Source organism: Monodelphis domestica, chromosome 7 (genome assembly GCF_027887165.1).
Source record: "Monodelphis domestica isolate mMonDom1 chromosome 7, mMonDom1.pri, whole genome shotgun sequence".
In the NCBI taxonomy this organism is placed as follows: Eukaryota; Metazoa; Chordata; class Mammalia; order Didelphimorphia; family Didelphidae; genus Monodelphis; species Monodelphis domestica.
Genome location: NC_077233.1, coordinates 212,588,007 through 212,602,771, shown reverse-complemented (window position 1 = coordinate 212,602,771; position 14,765 = coordinate 212,588,007). Strand labels below are relative to the sequence as shown.

Genomic DNA, 14,765 nt, shown 5'->3' with positions numbered 1-14,765 from the left:
AAAGATAATCTCTGGAATTAAACAGTTTCTGATCAACATGGTTTCCTCATAGTATCTGTTCAGTTTCTTAGGTGAACCTTAATTCTGTCTATCAGGTGACCATATATGGCAATAATTATTCATCTATTCTTTCATTTCCAGGATCTCTTTATGATCAACATAAGCCATATTAAAAAAAAAAAAACCGTCAGGATCTAAGGAATAATAGTATCTTAAAAAAAAAAAAACCTCTTATAGAATCAATACTTTGTATTGGTTTCAAGGTAGAAGAGTGGTAAGGGTTAGGTCATGGGGGTTAACTGACTTGCCCAGGGTCACACAGCTAGGAAATGTGAGGCTAAATTTGAACCCAGGACCTCCCATATGCAGGCCTGATTCTCAATCCACTGAACCACCTAACTGCCCCAAGTCTGATTTGATGAACCAAACACAGCTAACTGATGAAGTCCCTGACCATAGCCTTAGCCGTAATCGTTGGGACTAAATGTGGCAGCTATAATCTCTGGGGAAAGGTTGAAATTGCCCTGGAGGTTGAAGAAGTAGTTTTGGGAAGTGGGTTAAGGTCATAGATAATCTAATCTTTTAGTCCATTACTTTTAAGGCTAGCCTCGACCACACAAACCATTTTGGTTGGTATTTGAATATTATACTCTTAAAGATCACAGTTCAATAATTATCTGTAGGCACATGGTGCTGTATGTCTAGCCTGAGTGGGTTTCTGCAGGCTTTTCAGTCACAACATGTCTTAAATCAGAATTCATCTATCTTCCTCAAATCTACTCACCCTATTCATAACTTACCTATTATTGTCAAGTATACCATTATTCTTCCTCTCATCTAGGTTTGCAACATTGATGTAATCCTTGGCTTTACTTTCCTTAAATATCCTGTCATTTACAAAGTCTTGCCATTTCTGTCACCATCATCACTCTCTCTTTTTTTTTTGTCTCTCCATTCATATAACCTCTTCAAATCCTCATATCCTTTCACTTGGACTATTGCAATAGCCTAATTTGCTTCCACGGGTCATCTCTTCCCATTCTTATTCATACTCCACATAGGAACCAAATTGATTTTCCTAAAATGCATATTTGACCATGTCACCTCCCTATTCCTTCCTTTTTTTTTTTAAGTCAGAAAATTTATTGTAAGCAGAGGTTCCCTCTTTTATCTCTTGGAGGAAATAAAAATTTTTCTGTTTCACATTTAAAACCCTTCTTCTTACACATTACGCTCCCTACACTTCTAGGGGCCAGCCATACTTGCCTACTTGCTATTCATCACATACTCTACTCTATCCTTTGTCTTGGTGCCCTTGCCATGGTTTTCCCTCTTGGTCAGTGCTCTCCCTCTTTTACCTTCACCAAGGAATCAACTAGAAACCCTATGGTTTCTTTCAGAACCCAACTCAAAAGCTGTTTATAATAGGGAGACTTTAAAAAGACTCATCTCACTAGCTACTAATGTCATCCCTCTTAAAGTTAACTTGTATCTACTTAATATGTATTTTGAATAAACATGTTTACATTTATGTCTTCTCAATTAGGATGTACAATCTTTGAGTCCAGGGATGTTTTTCTTTGTATCCCAAGCACTTAGAACAGCATCTGATCCTTAGTAAGTTCTTGCTCAATGCTTGTTTGATTGGTCCAGTAAGGTAGATGATATCTGCATCTCTCCTAATATTTAGTTTTTCAGTATCTAACATATTCGTAGTCTTACAGTCAAGAATTCTAGGCCAGTTCCCTGTTTGACAAGAGAAGAAATGGAAGCCCAAAAAAACACTGTAGTCCTCTGAGCCCACAAAGCTTAACAGTGACAGATTGAAACCAGAACCCAAAGCTCCAGACTCCTAGTCCAGTGCCTTTTCCACTAATCATGCTATTCTAGTACTACTAATGTTCATTCTAGAAGATATTTTTTTAAAATGCTCTTTCCATGCCTAATTTATAGCACTTTCAATGTGCACTTTAATTTGAGAAGGGGATAGTTTGATTTAGTATTTATGTTTAAAGGGGCAGTTTATAAATCCCTTGGAAAACACTGCTGCCTTGAATATTCAGTTAACTTTAAAGAATATTAAATATTTTACTTATGTTGTATTATGCTTTTGATATTTTACTGCTGTGTTGCCTTTAGTTTTATTTTTTCAAAGCTATATTTTTAAAATCCAAATCCCTTTAGTTCCTATTCCTCATTACATTTTATATTGCCTGGGCAGCAACAGTTGTGGTTGTAACATAACCATGCTTCAGTAATGGGGTGTCCCCATCTGTAACTACCCTCTTCATTCACTTTTTAGAAATTGTCTTAAAATTTAGAAATAAGTTCTTATAGACAAGGCAGTTTAGGTAAACTATATTTTTCATGTAGATTTCTCAGGTTCCTTTCATTTGGGAATTTTGTGTGTAAAAGTTCCTTTAAAAAACATTTCCCCAAGAGTCTGTTTTTCCTCAGAGTACTTTACAAAACCCAGAACCTATGGTGCCTTCTGGTATTCTAATTTCAGACTTTACGTAAATGAAAATTGCTTGTGGTCCCTGGCCCACCACATGAAAGTTTCCTAATTGCATGTATTCTGTACTGCCCTGAAGGAGGGAAGGTTTAGAGCTTTAGAAGAGTTCTGACTATTGAATCATCCTCACCCTTTTTCTGAATGTCTGTTATCTTTTCTCCTGTTGTATATGGGGTCTAGCAAAATATAGCAAGCTATTGGGTTTGGGTAATAGAATTGTTTTTTCTCTCCATTACAGAGCATTTTCATTGTCTCTCCAACCAAGGCAGATATTGAACTATGAAGAAACTATGGCAAAATAAAATTTTTCTCAAAAATTACTTGTATTCTTTTAGAATTAAAAACAATTACAAATTTCCTAAAATATTTTTGCATCATAGAATCCTATAGCTGGAAAGGGATTTTATATAGATGATTTAGTCTAAGCTTCTGTGTCTTTTTTTCTTTCCATTTTTATGAAATCCAAAATATAGATGAAAAATTGGAACAACATTAAAGAAATGTATATCTCTGTTTAGAGATGGGAAGTCTACAACTACCAAACAAAATACTTGTCATTGCTTTTATACATATCTTCTTTTCCATGATTTCAGCTTTTACTGCAAATTGGAATATCACTCACAAATGATCCAAGTTCTTAATATACTGTTCTTAATACTTTGTTCAGATGGTTTACTTAAATTTTTATAAGCTTTTTACATTTACTAAAAACAAAACATAAATACTTCTTTAACACTGGTGCTTCCTGTACTAATTATAAATGGAAAGAGGACCATGGTCATTCCATGCAACTATGCAGGTCCTTATTGTAATGTCTCATATTAGAATAAAAACCCTGAACTCATTTTGCATCTGTTTCATTCAGCTGGATCCATCCTGGGCTAATTGTAGCACAATAGCTTATTTTTTTCTGCAGTTGTTTCCCACCTAAAAGCTAGAAACTTTGCTTTTGTGTACCATTGAAATGTTTTATCTAGCCAAATTAACTTTACAATCCCTCACTTTAACAAGTTCTTTTTGGCATTTTGCTGCATTCCATACTTGTTTGATTTAATGAATAAAGTTAGCTTTTGGTGAATGAGTTACTTCCAGGGATCCCCTTTTTGCCCAGAGAAGCACCAACTGTTAGAACTGGAAAGGATACACAATGTTTTCCTAGACCTACCCCATTACAGGTAAGGGAAACAATGTTGAAAAAGACTAAGTAGGGGCAGCTGGGTAGCTCAGTGGATTGAGAGCCAGGCCTAGAGACGGGAGGTCCTAGGTTCAAATCTGGCCTCAGCCACTTCCTAGCTGTGTGACCCTGGGCAAGTCACTTGACCCCCATTGCCTAGCCCTTACCACTCTTCTGCCTTGGAGCCAATACACAGTATTGACACAAGATGGAAGGTAAGGGTTTTTTAAAAAAAAGGCTAAGTAACTGAATATAAAGTCATATAAACAGTGCCAGAGTTAAAGTTTGAATCCAATTCTGATGTCAAATCCAGGACTCTTTTCTATTGCATCACGATTTAATTAAATGTAATTATCTCAATCATTTAAATTCTAGTTTATCTGCTAGTGTCGTCCACTTATCCAGGGTTAGGGATCTTTGCACATTGTAGCTAATATCTACCAAAATATACTTAAATTACTATTAAATATTTTCTGTTGGTGGCTTATTGTTGGTGGTAAATCAGTGAAAATGTCATTAAAGCTTTGAGTATTTTGCCACAAATTATTTGATATAGTGGGAAGGGAGCTGGAATTGGAGTCAGAGGACTTAAATGGACCTGGCTTTTATACTTATTATTTGTGTGACATTGGATTAAATATCTTAGACTGAGTTGTTTCCTCATCTGTGAAATGAAAGATTTAAAGTAGATATATGAAGCCATTTCCACATAGAACCATATCTGTGATCTCACATTTAAGGTATATGTGGTCAGCCAGATGCTCCATAATTTTTCAGTAGCTAAAATGAAGACTGAAAAATTTTGTCTTGATTTTGATTATGCTTAATTCCAAAGAGCAAAGAACCTAAATAAAAATTGTTTGTATTTATTTTAATTTTTTTAGAATACTTTCATATACTTATTTTTATCTTCATAACTTTATGAAATAACATGTGGACATAGAAATAACTTTATGAAATAACATTATGGACATAGTAATTGAGGTCAACCAAGTTTGTGACAATGACCAGGAGTACTATTTAATGGTCGGGCCTGACTGTTAATCCAGTTTTTCTTTAAATGAGAGAGGGACATAGTGTATCTTTAAGAGGTTTGGCTGACACCAAATTATTCTCAGTCTGTCCTATCCTCCAGGTACCATTTGAATGGGGTGATTAGCATGGGGCCACCGTGAAGTAGATATACTGAATTTGAAACCCATGGGACCAGAATTGAACCATATATATTCATAAGAATCTTATGTGTGTGGGTGCTAGGTATATCTACCTTCTGTCTATATATACCCTAGGAAAAGAGACTTTGTGATCAAAATGAAATTACCATAATTCCTTATCATCTCAAAGTAAAAGGGTAGTTTAGTTTTTAAAAACCCACAGTTCATATATATATGTGTGTGTGTATACATATATATATAGACATATATGTACACATATATATGCCTGTCCATGAGCAATTAGTATTTTCTATTTGTTTAGGTTTGGCTTTATTTGTGTAAAAAGTGTAATTGTGTTCAAGAAGTTTCTGGGTTTCTTTTGGTAAGAATACCCCTAAGTAGTTTGTATTGTCTACAGTTATTTTTTTTTAAGCCCTTACCTTCCATCTTGGAATCAATACTGTGTATTGGTTCCAGGGCAGAAGAGTGGTAAGGGCTAGGCAATGGGTGTTAAGTGATTTGCCCAGGGTCACACAGCTGGGAAGTATCTGAGGCCAGATTTGAACCCAGGAATTCCCATCTCTACACCTGGCTTTCAATCCACTGAGCTACCCAGCTGCCCCCTCTACAGTTATTTTAAGTGGAATTTCCTTTTCTATCTCTTGCTGTTGACCTTTGTTGGAAAGAAAAAGAAATGCTAATGATATACGGGTTTATTTTGTATCCTGCAACTTTGCTAAAGTTGTTAATTGTTTGTTAGGTTTTTGTTGATTCTTTGGGGTTCAAATATACAAGTGATGGTGAACCTTTTAGAGATGGAGTGCTGTGCCCCCTCCCACCACCAAATGCCAGATGTGCCCTGCCCCCTTACCCTTTACCCCACACAGGGGAGGGAGGAAGCCCTCCCATTGTGCTGCTGAGCAGAGGGGAGGGTGAAGTGAGTAATGTTCTCCACAAGTGTATGGGGGGGAGGGGGAGTAGCCTAAGCACTTCACTCCCCTCCAGCTCTGCCAATTGTGAGCCTCCCACCTTACCTTCTATGTGCTGCCATTGTGCTGCTGGGCAGAGAGGCAGGTGATATGAAAAAATGTCATCAGGCAGGGTAGAGAAGGAAAGGGGAGCAGCTCTGCCCAAGTCCCTCTGCCTTTCTAGTAACAAACTGGGAGGGGGTCATGCCCACAGAGAGTGCTCTGTGTGCCATAGGTTCAACATCACTGAAGTATACCATTAGATCTTTTGCAAAGAATGGTAGTTTTGTTTCTTCATTGCCAATTTTAATTCCTTCAGTTTCTTTTTCTACTCTTGTTGCTATTGCTAACATTTCTAATATAATATTAAATAGTAGTGGTGATAATGGGCATCCTTGCTTCACCCCTAATCTTATTAGGAAGGATTCTAGTTTGTCCCCATTACAGATCATACTTGCTGATAGTTTTAGGTAGATACCTTTTATCATTGTAAATAAAGCTCCTTTTATTTCAATTTTTCTAATGTTTTTTTTTTCTAATAAAGCACGGATTTTGTCAAAGACTTTTTTTTTTAATCACATGGTTTCTTTTGGTTTTGTTGTTGGTATGGTCAGTTATGCTGATAGGTTTCCTAATATTGAACCATCATTGCATTCCTGATATAAAACCCATCTGGTAATGGTATATGATCTTATAATCTCCTTGCTAGTAGTTTATTTAAAATTTTTGAATCAATATTCATTAGAGATATTGGTCTATAGTTTTCATTCTCTGTTTTAATTCTTCCTGGTTTAGGTATGAGTACCACATTTAAAAGAATTTTTTATTCTCCTATTTTTTCCAAATACTTTTATGTAGAATTGGAATCAGTTGTTCTTTGAATGTTCCGTTATAGTAGAAAAAGAACAAATTTAAAATCCCCAATTAAATACCAAATTGGAGATCCTCAAAATTAAAGAAGAAATAAATAAAATTTGAAAGTAAGTTATTTTGACTAACTATATGCCAATAAATCTTACAATCTAAGTGAAAAAGACAATAAGGAAATAATATAAAAGAATTAATGAGATGCAGCCAAAGCAGTCATTAGGGGGAAATTTGTATCTCTTAATGCTTACATCAATAAAATAAAGAGCAGAATGATGAATTGGGTATGCAACTTAAAAAACTAGAAAAAGAACAAATTAAAAATCCTCAATTAAACACCAAATGGGAAATCCTGAAAATCAAAGGAGAGATTAATAAAATAGAAAGACCACTGAGCTAATTATAATTAATAAAAGACAAGGAGCTTTTTTTTTTTTTTTGAAAAACATAAAATATGAACCCATTTTGAATTGAATTTGAATCAGTACCGAAAATATTTTAATATCAATCACCAAGCAAACATTAGTTCATTAAAATTATTCAGGAGAATTAGAAATTTCCTCAATGAATATTTGGTCAATATTTGAATTCTCTAATCAGTGCTTTTTGTATTTCATGGCTAATATATTTACCACTTCTCTTTTTCCTATTGCAGATGTACCTTTCGATTTCCCAGTACGGTTATAAAGATCCAGTTCACATCTCTGTACCATAAAGAAGAAGCTCCACCATCTCCCCTTCGACCTCTTTACCCTCAAATTTCCCCTCTGAAGATCCATATTCCGGAGCCGGATCTCCGGAGCCTAGTCAGTCCCATTCCTTCTCCTACTGGCACTATCAGGTAGGTAATAGATTTCTAGGTGCTACTCTTTAGGTTAACCAAAATTAGTCAATATTTAGCACAGTAACCAGTATTATAAGGCAGAATTGACCATGGAGTTATTAAGAACATTATGATACACATACATATGTGTACATATACACATTCTCAACCTGTGACTGAGGAAGTCAGTTCCTCCATCAGTGCCCCAAACCACTTTCCAAGGCTATAAGTTGCAAGATACTTGCCAGTCAGCATTGATACAGGGAGTTTTCTCCTTGCTAGGATAAGAATTCTTAATATCAGTGAATTCACAAGTCCAGTTAAACTCACATATGCATCATATTATCCAGGACCATATTTAAAATAAGATCTAAAAATTTGTCTGGAAAAGAAGATGTACTTCACATTATATACAGTATGCATGTTCCTAAAAAGTTGTATGTAAACTAAATTTTTCTACAGGTAGGTATTTGAAGAAAATCTATATTAAATACTTTTGCAAAGTGAGGTATTACTCTCTTAGTAGTTTTACTAACATTTTAACAGATTCTCTTAGAGAAATACTCATAGTTTTTAGTCTTGTCATTCTTCATGATCACTGTATTCATGTGGATGACCTTTTTGACTCCCGTTTCCTTTACTTCTGTAACTTTTCTGACTTTTATTTCCATTCTGCTTGAACTACTCACTGGGATGGTCACAATATCAATTTGCCAAGAATCAAAACTACTCCCCATCCAAGAACTTGAACCCTGTGATCCCTTTATTTGGAGTGTTAGTATGCTGTCATTTCATCCCTCCTCTATTCCTGCTGAAGCAGCCCCTTCTCCTTACCAAAGCTTCTGGTTCTTCCCTTTTCTCTTAGCCAGTAACCCTAGTTATGATGTAATTTTCCTTTATATAGTTTTGATCTATTGGTAAGCAACTTCATTGCTGTTCATATTTCTATTCTTGAAAAATCCTCATGACACTTGGATCCTTCAAATGTTCTTAACACTGCTAATTTCCAATCTTGGGTAACCTCTAGGATCCAGTCTTCATTTATACTCCCAAGCAGCTGATCATACCCCAAAAGGGCCCCTAAATTCAGCTTACTCAATTAATTACAGATTTATATTAACTTTAGGGGAATTTTTGCTACTGCACAACATAGTCTTTGTATGGAGCAACTATTCCAAGCCTCCATTTCCCCCAAACTGCCAGATCCGTTCTTTCTTTTTTCTCTTTCATCAGATGCCCCTAATAATAAATCTTACTTCACTGAAAAAATTTCCTTCTGACCTGGAGCTCTCTCAGCTCTATTCTTCCACACATTAGAATTTTTTATATCCTTGCTCACCTATTCTTTCCTTTTTGTCAGTATGTGAATAATACTGCCTTCCTCTTTGACATGTCCGCTTAATCTTTTTCTCTAGGTTTTCCCTTCTCATTTCAGTTATCTTCACTATCTCATTTTAAATCTTTTTTGCTTCCCCCTCCCCTCACAAACATGCTTAGGGCTCCACTGTTCTAAAAAACCTTTGTTTGTTGTTCCTCTTCCCTGCTCCTCAAACTATTACCATATCTCTTTCTTCCTCTTTTAAAAAAGTAGTCTTTACTTGATGTCTCAATTTTCTTAACTATCCATTCCTTAATGCATTCCCATTTCACTTCTGCCCTCACTCCCTGATTAAACCTGCTTTCTATATATTTCTAAATGACCTCCTTAAGTCTAGTGAGGGTTTCTTCCTGTCTTCATTCTCTTTATCCTGTCTGCAAACCTTTGACATTATAGATCATCTCCTACTAGAACTCGTTCCTTTCTTCTTTGGTAATTGGTAAGCTCTTAATAAATGCTTTCATTCTAAAACATAGTACTACTCTTTTGGCTCTCTGGCTTACCACCTGAATCATTCATTCCCTTTTTTTCTCTCTTTCATTGACTGTTTTCCCCTCCTTTTCATTCCTCCCCTCATGTGGATTTTTTTCAAAGTTTCATCTTCTTCCTCTTCTTCTTATACAATTTCCCATGCTCATTTCATCTACTTCTGTGGTTGTAGTTAACACATCTAGGGAGACAGTTTTCAAATCTCTATCTCTGATCTTTTTTCCCTAAGCTTTCCTATTTCCAACTACCCAGTAGGCATTGCACTCATTGATCTCCTATCACTACATATATAAATTTATTAAAAGTGAATTCATCAATTTTTTCTCACCTATTCTTCTAATTTCTCTATTTCTATTGATGGCATTACTGTTCTCTCAGTTACTTAGGCAGAGGAACCTAAGTCATCTTGGATTCTTTCTCCTTTATTCCCCATACCCAGTTACTTGTCAAGTTCTATTGCATCTACTTCTGCTATCTCTTTTAAAAACAAAACAAAAAACCACTAACAAAAAAGCCTCTTACCTTCAGTCTTAGAATCAGTACTCTATATTGGTTCCAAGGCAGAAGAGTGGTCAGGATTAGGGATTGGGATTAAGTGATTTACTCAGGGTCACACATCTAGGAAGTGTCCGAGGACAGATTTGAACCTAGGATCTCTCATCTCCAAGCCTGACTCTCTACCCACTGAGTTACTTACTATATCAATTATATTTTCCCCTAATTTCCAATATTACTACCACTACCTAGCCCAGCAATGAATATGTAATTACTAAAACTCCACAGTAATCCTTAGTAAGGAAGTTACTAAGGATTACTGTGGTGCTTTAGTTTTTAACTTCCTTTTATTACCCAGAAACCAGTCCTTCTGGGTCTTGATTTCCCTTCTAAAGCTATAAGAGAAAAAATATAAATTAGTTGCCATTAGTTGCCAGTAAAAGTCACTATGAATCAAAAATATTTCAAGTCTAAGACAGTGGCTCACTTATTTCAATAATTAATATAAGAAAATCCATATACAGTAAAAACTGGCTTAACAGATTTAGTTTTTGGTAGGTTAAGTATTTAAATTTAAAACAACTTATATTAACATTTTTAAAAAATGTGGTTAAAAATTTAAAACATGGCTGTGATTTTGGTGTGCAATTCAGAAAATGTTTCATTTTGCAGAACATTTAGAGAAATTGTTATGTGAAATTGTAGTTAACATTTAAATGTTTAAATGTCTGTTCTGAATAAGAATTTTGATAACTCTACTTTTATTATTTTCCATTTATATGATACCCTTTTCATAATAGCTAAAAATGTTTTTAAATTATTGGTCCTGATATAATCCAGATTTGCATTACACAACATCGCTTGTTTGCTTTTGGTTTCATATCCTGGTGAAATAGTGAGAATCTAGGAATCATTTGTAGTAGTGGTAGTCTCTCGGTGACCGAGAATGACAAGGAATCATTTAATGATTTGTAAGTACTGTAGTATATAGAACCTGGTTTTAAATTCTCCACTGATGCTTATTATCTATCTAAACTGTAAAGGATAATTTTAGTATTGTGACCTAAACTATATTAATTATTTGGTCGCCATGGATATCCCAAATATAAAAAAAAAAGTCAGCTGGAGATTTATGGTGATTTAATTAATATAGTGGAAAGAAATTAAGAAAAAGGAAGGAGGAAAGGGTGTAGGATTTCTCCCGCCTGGCTTGTGCCAGGAGGAAGACCATAGGCTCTAGGAAGTTAAGGTTTTTGAGAGTAAAGGAGGAAGGAATCAGCCTGAACTCCAAGAGGGCTCAGCCAAGATGCCTGAACCTGAATCAGCTCAAGAGCAAACTCACCGCCAAAACCCAGACAAATAGCTGCCACCACACCAAGATGTCGGAACACTTAGCATGCTGCCAGCCAGAGTCGCCTCTCCCGGGAAAGAGGGTGAAGAGAGGAAGTGACGTGCCTTATAGAGACGGTTTTACGTCACTTTCCTGTGTCTTATCTGTACCATTGTTAGTTTAGCTTGACTTAGGATAGCCCAGAGGCCTGTCAGCTGTTTCTGCACATGTCTGTTGAAGGCCATCTTCTTAGATACTTAATCATTGAGTGTGGGTGCAGATATTCCTGGCCTCGTTAAACTAAGTAGGATGGAACAGTGTAGAGTTCCCAAGACCTGATTCTGTTAGACCAAGTATCTCCATTGTTACAAATCAGGAAATAGCTAAATCAAATCTTCTAAAGTACAGTCTGAGTAGGGTGGAGTAGTTTTAAAATTCACAATTCCCCTGATGATCATTGGGAGACTAGTCTCCCCATTGATCATTTAACATAATCATCTTGTAGTCCTAAAGCTCTTTCAACTACAGATGTATACAATATTCAATTTCTAAGAGGAAATTATAATAGTTAGGGAGGAATAGAAAAGAGAGAAAGCAAAACCAATGTTTTGCTAGGCGCATTGACAAAAAGCCAAATTAGGGGCAGACCCCTTTGGCATAAAAATGTACACTTACAATAAATGTTCAATCAAACTTCTGTTCAATCAACCACACCCAAAGTTCATTCTTGATCTTCTTGATGTTGTGTAGGTTTCCTGGCATCATTCTGCAACAGTTCATTCTCTGGATTTAAGAGTTATCAAGCTTCTTCCTTGAAGATCTTTCTCGAACAAAAAATTTCAAAATCTTGTTTTTTTATTAAAATACAATCCCCCCCTGAAGTGGGTGTTTAAAAAACATCCAATTCAGCTCAGGATGCATGGTTGAGTTATGGGGGTGTATGAGTCAATTATTAAAAGAATTGAAAAAAACAAAAAATAAAGAATATAAAGGGAAAAAATTAACAAAGTTAAACTCTTGGGAGAAAGAAAAAAAATTCAAAATCAAAATCTATGTATATAAAATGTTGAGTAAGCAAGAATACATTCATAATAGGCCCTTGTACAAGTCCAATTTAAAGTAATTTCTATCCCACAAGTATGTAGGACAGAATGCAGTAATATTTCATTTACCCATTTGCAGCCAAGACTACAGGAAGTTGCCATGCTATAAGAAGAAAAGGGACTAGAATTTTACTTTTATAGGGAAGTGTCATTCCCTCGTCTGATTTTTCCTTCATTCTCAGGGATAGAGGAAGCCAGGATGATAGCCAAACTTTGGTACTTGTCTGTAAGTATTTTCACAAAAAGTGTGGGTACAAGGAAGACCTATGTCTTAACATTTGTCAAGCATCACAACTCCAAGTTTCACACTAGGTTGAAGTCCTTTGTATTGGCTTAGAAGTGCATCAATCCTACTTGGATTGGTTTCTTTCTTTTTTTTTTTTCACCTGTATGCTCTTTTGGCACTATTCAGGTTAAGTCTGTGTTCCTTTTTGATACCATTTCCTAGAATCAGACACAAACATTAATCACAGTCCCATAACAATTATCAATAAATGGCAGGTTCCCACAGTCTAAAGCTGTTTGGGTATGTATTAATATTATAGCAAGTATATGTATATATTTTTTTAAACTTACATTATAGAATAAAATTAATATTGATTGTATGTACCTTAAGTATAAGAAATAAGAAAAGGGGGGGGGAAATCAAATATTGTAATCAAAATAAAAGGAAAGCAATAATAAAAATAAGGGGGGGAGGGGAATCAGGAATTCAATGTGTTCCTGAAAACAGTATCCACTTGTCAATGGATTATTATCTCTAATGCATGTGATAGCATACAGTCAATCAGTCTCAACAGAAGATGCTCTCTTTACATGTGAGCAATGAATCCAAGAGTCCTCTCCAATCTTTAGAGATGTTGGAGTCATTAACAATATTTGGAATGACCTTTCCCAGGAAGGCTGAGTTGCTCCAGTACACTGGAAATTCTTAATATACACCTTGTCTCCTGTGTTCAGGTCGTGAAGTGAAAAATCTAGTGGTCCGGCTTTTACTGCAGCTCTGGATTCATGGAGGTCACAGAGTTTGTGCTGTAATTCTTGTATATAGGAAGCAATAGTAGTATCTCCCCCTAATAGTGATGTATATGCAGGGGAGAAAGACTTAGCCTGTATAGGTGGATGTCCAAAAAGCATCTCAAATGGTGAGATGTGTAGGTCTCCTCTTATCACTTCTGTAGTTGTTATTAAACTGCATATTCTTCTTGAGTAAAGGTCTATCTATACTCTATCATTTTGTGGCCCTTCTCACAGAATTGGCAGGTAATGGATCGATAATTAGATTCCTCGAAAGGGGCAAGTGTCATTGGTTGAGTAGACTTTATATCTTTTAAACATCTCAATTCTTTCTTTATTTCTTCCATGACATCATTATTTTCTTCCTCCTTTTCTTTGTTTCCCTTTGAAACATATAGAGCTGTTTTCCACAATTCTTCAAGATCCATCTCTGGCCATCTTGGGCAATGTGTTCTAAAATAATCCCTGATCACTTTGCAGGAGTTATTGACAAAGTGCCTTCTAACTTGTCTTATGAAATTTTCTTTAGATAGGTCAAAATCCAGGTATCTACCCCCAAACTCGATATTCTGTCCATGAATCTGGAGGGTGTCTCTTCCTCATTTTGCTTAATTTTTTCAAATTCTGTCCACTTATCTGTATTGTCTGCACACTCTCTCATTGCTGTTAAGATGCCCTCTCTACAACGGTATAATTGTAAAAGATCCTCAGAGTCATTTAGTCCCATTTGGGATCCTGAGATGGCCAATGTGCTGCATTGCGCCCCCTGGGTTTTGTTGATATGAGTAATTATTTTATTTTTCTCACGTTTAGTTAAAAAAGCCTGTAGCAAGTTTTCAACATCCTTATAAGAAAGATTATACTGAAAAAATATGTCTGTCATCTTTTTTGTTACTAGAAAGGGATCTTGTTCATATGTGGTGATATTTCGTGTAAATTCATTTATTTTTGGGGGAGTAAACGGTATATTGTGCCTTAAAGTCACCATATCCCTATTCTGTCCTATTTCAGGTACTTCTCTTAGAGGAAACAGGCCTCTAATTGAATTTAGTACCTGTGGGTCTAGTCCTTTAGAAGGAATAGATTTTCCTTTGGGCTGGAATTTGGTTTTGTGTAGGAGGAGGAACATGAGAAACTGGGATTGCAGGGGAAGGGTCTTGGGGATTAAGTTAAGCCATGATTTGCAGACCATGAGAGAACAAGTTTGTTAATTGAGCTATAGGGAAGGTGTTTTCCATCCCTATTTCAGGGAAGGAAATTTCCTCATTTAGAGGTTCAGAAACAGGTCTGTCATGTCTAGACCTCTTTCTGGTGGGGTGGATGTTTTCCAATTGATCCTATAAGAAACATTTTAGATTATCCCATTGGGCTTGTATTTTAACTTGCATGTTTTTCATAATTTTCTGTATTTTAGCTTCAGACTCTTGCATAATTTCTTGTATTTTAGCTTAG

The 14,765-nt window shown here is 35.7% G+C and overlaps 1 protein-coding gene across 1 annotated transcript in view; it reads left to right on the top strand.

The window, feature by feature from the left end:
• FOXK1 (forkhead box K1) overlaps window positions 1-14,765 on the top strand; it is a 140,793-nt gene that overhangs the window by 91,198 nt on the left and 34,830 nt on the right. Inside the window, exon 2 of the mRNA XM_056806462.1 lies at window positions 7,334-7,519. Coding sequence (XP_056662440.1) covers window positions 7,334-7,519 — 186 coding nt within the window. The remainder of the gene's footprint in view (window positions 1-7,333; window positions 7,520-14,765) is intronic.